General features: G+C 52.0%; 1 protein-coding gene across 1 annotated transcript in view; it reads right to left on the reverse strand.

Moving 5' to 3' along the window:
* Positions 1–890: 890 nt before the first annotated feature.
* Positions 891–4,982, reverse strand: part of JADE2 (jade family PHD finger 2) — a 62,274-nt gene continuing 58,182 nt past the window's right edge. The window contains exons 10-12 of the mRNA XM_009995791.1: positions 3,511–3,639; positions 1,245–1,606; positions 891–1,157 (exon numbers count right to left, since the gene is read on the reverse strand). Coding sequence (XP_009994093.1) covers positions 891–1,157; positions 1,245–1,606; positions 3,511–3,639 — 758 coding nt within the window. The remainder of the gene's footprint in view (positions 1,158–1,244; positions 1,607–3,510; positions 3,640–4,982) is intronic.

Below are 4,982 nucleotides of genomic sequence, written 5' to 3' on the forward strand. Positions count from 1 at the left end.
GGGACGGGACGTCTGGTGCTTCCTTGTGCAAAGGGGATTTCAAACGAGTCGCCCCGGCACGGTGGGACCAGCAGAGAGAAGCACGGGTAGAAAAACTTCACTCAACCTCCTGGGTTAAACCCAAAACCCCTGACACCCCGCAGTGGGTTTTAAGGGATGTGTTTCTCCTCCATCCTGCCCCACGCTGCCATTTCCCAGCCTGGTAACAGCTGATCCCTTCACCTGAGTAAATCACTTCAGTTTTTCGAACGATCTCGAGGGGGGCAGGGATGGGGAGAAATTCTGCATCCTGGCCCCTGGATGGATCCCAACCAGATGGAAAAGGGAAAAATCATGCCCGTGCGTTTGGGTTTTTTTTCTTCCCTAAAAATAGAAATGTAAGAGTGCTCTCTGCCACCCCACGTGCTTTCCTCCAACAAGCTTTTTGTGCTTTAGTCATTATTTAGTTTAGTATCGCTTAATTTGCTTCCGCAGGCAGGCGCAGCTGGCTGCTCCCCTACCCTCTGCTCGCTCCCTGCTCCGGGGGCAACCGTCCCGGGCAGGAATCTGCCCCTCATTAAATAATGCCCATTAATTTAACTGTCATCCCTGCAGAAAGCACAGGTACCGGCACCTCCACCCTCTCGGCATCGCTCCCGCCAGGTGCTGGCAGGCATTCCCGGGAAGTGTGGCCCGGCAGGGAGCTGGGGAGGAACCACTGCTGTCACGGCCATGGACGTCGGTGAAGCTGAAGCTGTTACCTCAGGCGTGTGAGAGAAGAAAAAAAAGACAACAGTGCCGAATTTCCAACTATATACACATATTAAAAATCCCCCTTCGCTGTGACACCAGGCAGGAATTGGGACATGGCAGTTGGAACTGGGTTGAGGCCTCGTCGAGCTGGGGAGGAGTTAGGAGGCCAGGATGCTCATCCTGACGATGTCCTCGCCGGCCGCCTCCAGCTGGCCCCGCTGCGCCCGGCGGGGCTCCCCGTCCGAGTCGCTCATCTCGGCGTCAGAGAAGTACCCGTCCGTCTCGGCCTCGAAGCGACGCAGGGCAGCCCCGCCGGCGCCCTCCGCCTTGGGGGGAAGCGCCCAGCTCAACTCAAATACTAATTTTCTCCTACTTTGATGTCTAACCAACATAGACATCCCTCTCTGCACCCTTTTGTTAGCTCCCTTTATTAACAGAGGCAGTTTCTAATTAGCTTCAGAGCAGGACTGGAGAGAGAATATAGAAGAGGACAAGAAAAGGGGGATGAGGGCATCATCTGACAAGTCGCTGCCGTTGTTAGTCCAAGGCTCCGAGCTCTCCGGGTGGCTCCCGCCTGTGGTGGGGGGGCTGCTCCTGGGCAGCTTTTTCCTAGTGTTCGTTCTCGTTTTGCTTCTCATTTTCTTGGAGGCCTCGCTCTGCTTAAACGGGGACCTGAGGGAATGGTCCATCATGAAGCTCAGCAAGGTCTCCTCATCCTGGAGGAGCTCCTCGGAGAGGCCGGGGGTGCTGTCCTCGTGGTGGGCGTTGTTGAGGGACCACTCGCTCATCGCCATGTTCTCGGCGGTGATCTGGACTGATTGTGCCAACCAGCTGTTGAAGAAGGTCCCGTCAATGGGGAAGGAGGTTGACAAGCCTGGAAAAAACAAAACAACCAGATGAAAGTGGAAGGTTGCCTCAGGAGCCAGGAACAGCCACACTGCCCTGTGACACCACCCCTGGCTTCACCAGAACTCCTCAGCACCAAAGAAACACTCGAAAGGTCAACCACAGCACACACACCATGTCAGGGCACAGAGGGTTTACTCCAGCACTAATGCTGAATTTGGGGTCCACTGAGGTCACAGCACAACGACCCACCTGGTCCCACATGGACCCATCACCCTTCAAACCTCCCCGAATCTCAACAGAGCATCTTTCTGCAGTGAAGATGCCAAGCTCTACCCACCCTGGTGTGGGTGGAAAACACATCCCCATGTGAAGGCAGCAGGACCATCAGCCCAGGAGAGAGCCTAAAAGTTCAGTATCTGATCCCAGAGTGGGACTTGTGCCCAGACGAGATCCTGGAACAGAAACCCACGTGTTCAGCATGAGAGCTGGTTTTTATGGATCGAGGAAAACATAGGTTTGATTTTTGGTTTCCTTTTAAAGCACTCAGTGCAGCCCCAGGAGGGACAGAGCAGTGGCAGAGGCACCATGTGTGTCCACACCATCTGCTGGTCTCCTGGTAGCAGCACAATGTAGGGGAGGGGAAGCAGAAGCAGGGGTGAGCTCAGGGCACGGTGAGGTACCCAGAGACCAAGCACCACAAGGTCTTGACAAAAAGGGTGCTGCCGAGCTTGTCCTCCCCCAGCCCTTCTCCAACTACTACAGCCCCAAGCGATGCTTCAGGCCCCTAATAAACTCCAGGAGGTTACAAGACCCTGGCAAAGCTTTGGGTCAGCTGCGGGGTTTCCCTGGCTCACAGAAGTTGCAGCTTTTCTCAGAGACACCCCAGCCTTCCATCATTTGATGGAACTTGCCTCAGAAAACCTGAAGTTTCTTCAGCAGAGAACAGCACAGGGCCCTGTTTCCAAAGGGGCTCCTGCCCAAAATCCAACAGCTTTGAGACGGACAGAAAGCAGCAGTGCCAGGGTGAGCAATGGGCAAAGCAGAGCGAGACAGGGTGGCCCAGACCTCCCAGACAGACTCTCTGTACCCCCAGGAGGGCTTGACAGTCCCTCTGGACTGTCTGAGAGCCCCATGGGACCACTGCATCCCTGAGACAGCTGAGCACATACAAACTCATCACCTCCAGCCACGCTGGCAGAGGTAACAGCACCAGAGGAAGTCCAACAAAACCCCAATTCCATGTCAAAACCATTTGCACTTGTCAAAAAAGATCTTTTTCCTCTTTTTTTTTTTTTCTTTTTTCTTTCACCCCCCTCCCCCCCCCTTCCCTCCAGCCCTGACCACTGCTGAGTAGCTGGTGGGGAAGAGTCAGAGGAGGGTGGAGCACCCAGAGAGCCAGCCAGCATCTCCTCACTCCCCTGAGCAAATGCAAGAGAGCATCCTCCCTCCTGGATGCTCCCAGACCATCGGCACAACTGGGCCCACCACAGGGTCCTGGACAGGACACCTCATGCCAGCACAGAGCCCACGGGCTGTGTCCACCACCCATGCACAGCACCAGGAGACACGGGCCAGGAGCCCCTACTGCAGGCTGGGTAAGTCTGATTTTATCACCAAAAAGTGCAATCACCCTTCAGCAACACCTAGCAGGTTTTGTAACATGTTCTCCCAATCCAGGCACAAACCCTGGAGCTGTGGGGGAGATTTACACCCCGCAGCCTGCCAGGGATGATGTCTCCAACCTGGCCTCTCCCGTGGGACCAGGGTAGTGGATCATTCAGGCTGATGCCTGCAAGGGAGGGATGGAAGAGGCTCCTATGGCCTCAGACATGCGACAGAGACCAAGGGCTGGGACTCTTAATCCTGCTCCCCAAAACAAGGAGCCACCAGCAGGACGGGTCAGCTCTGCACCCATAAAATCAGACTTACCCAGTTGTCCCAATACAGTTTCGTTGACTGATTTCCTTTTCTCTTTCTTCTCGGGACTATTTTTTCTACCATCTCTTCCTCTCCTTCTTGGGTCACTTTTCTTACCCTTTGTCTTCTTCCCAGTTTGTTCTGGCATTTTTTAGAAAAAAAGGAAAACTCCATGTGAGATGAGGCATCAGGGATGCTGCAGTGAGCAAGTTCCCCTGGGCACACCCCTGTGGAGAAGACCTGGACCAGACCTGCAAACAACTCTGAGCCAAAGGGAGAACAACAGCCACTTTTTGGACAACTGTAGCCTAAAGTCTCCATAGCTTAAGAAAATCTGAATCCTGTAGGTTATATGAAAAAGAGGTTTGGGCCTTGGCTATGAACTTAACATGGCTGCAGGAGAAGTCCCAGCAGTTTTGAAGCAAACCTTGACTTGATTTGACCTCTCGGCCACAGTATCTGCTCACAATCACACTGTGCAGGAGTTAAAAAAAACCCCAAAGCTGTAAAACTTAAGCACTGTTTTGAACATAAGTAACTGGAGTAGGAAAGATGACCAGCATTGCCTATGGAAAGCCAAGGATATAACTCTAAGCTATCTAGACATTCAGCTAAAAATCAATATTTCCTAAATGGCTTTGAACTTCTACTGGATTTATTCCTCTTGGGTAAACAGGACAGATACCCTATAAAAGTGTGACTTGTGTTGCCAAGCAAAATACTCCAACAGTTCCTACTTATTCCATTGGGTTGTTCTCCTACACAAGTCCATACTGAAACTTCTATTAATTGTCAGAGGGGGGAGGATTTTGCCCTTAAACCAAAGTGTGGGTGGCTGATGGAAGTGGAGGCAAGACATGCAGGTTTGCAGAGTCCATCGTTTGAACCACACGACCTGCGCAGCTCTGGGAACAATGTTTTTTAAGGAACAAATGTGCTTATTGTGTCACCCAGCAGCACACCTGTAAACAGCCTAAGCAGAGAGGCCATGGACTGGACAGGTCAGAGGGAACAACCTCAGCTCTCCCACTGCTGTGGCAGTGGAAATGTACTGGGTGAGCAGGGAGGGAACTCGCATCACACCTGCCCCGCTCTGGATTAACAGAGGATTTACAGTCCTGGGGTTGCCAAGCCAGGAGCCCCTCCTGACCAAAGGACTTGTTGAAAGAAAAACAAACAAAAGCAAAAGTGGTATTTGCTGCCTCCCTGCCAAAGAACAGGAGAAAGGCAGACACATTTTTCACCTCTCTTACAAAATAAAAATCTAACTTTGTTTAAACAACACTATGGGGCTGAGGAGAAACCCGAGCAGTACTTTTTGAAGAGGAAACTGTCAAAACAGGAGCTGTGCTTCAAAGCCAGACAGTGTTTGCTTTCCACTCGACACCAGAAAAATACAGGGGAGAGAGGTGGGCTCATTTTACACTGGCAGTTCTCATTAATCTTATTTAAAAATCTCCTGCTTAAATGATCATTTGTCAGCA

This window comes from Chaetura pelagica, unplaced genomic scaffold (assembly GCF_000747805.2).
Source record: "Chaetura pelagica isolate M959 unplaced genomic scaffold, ChaPel_1.0 scaffold420, whole genome shotgun sequence".
Classification (NCBI taxonomy): domain Eukaryota; kingdom Metazoa; phylum Chordata; class Aves; order Apodiformes; family Apodidae; genus Chaetura; species Chaetura pelagica.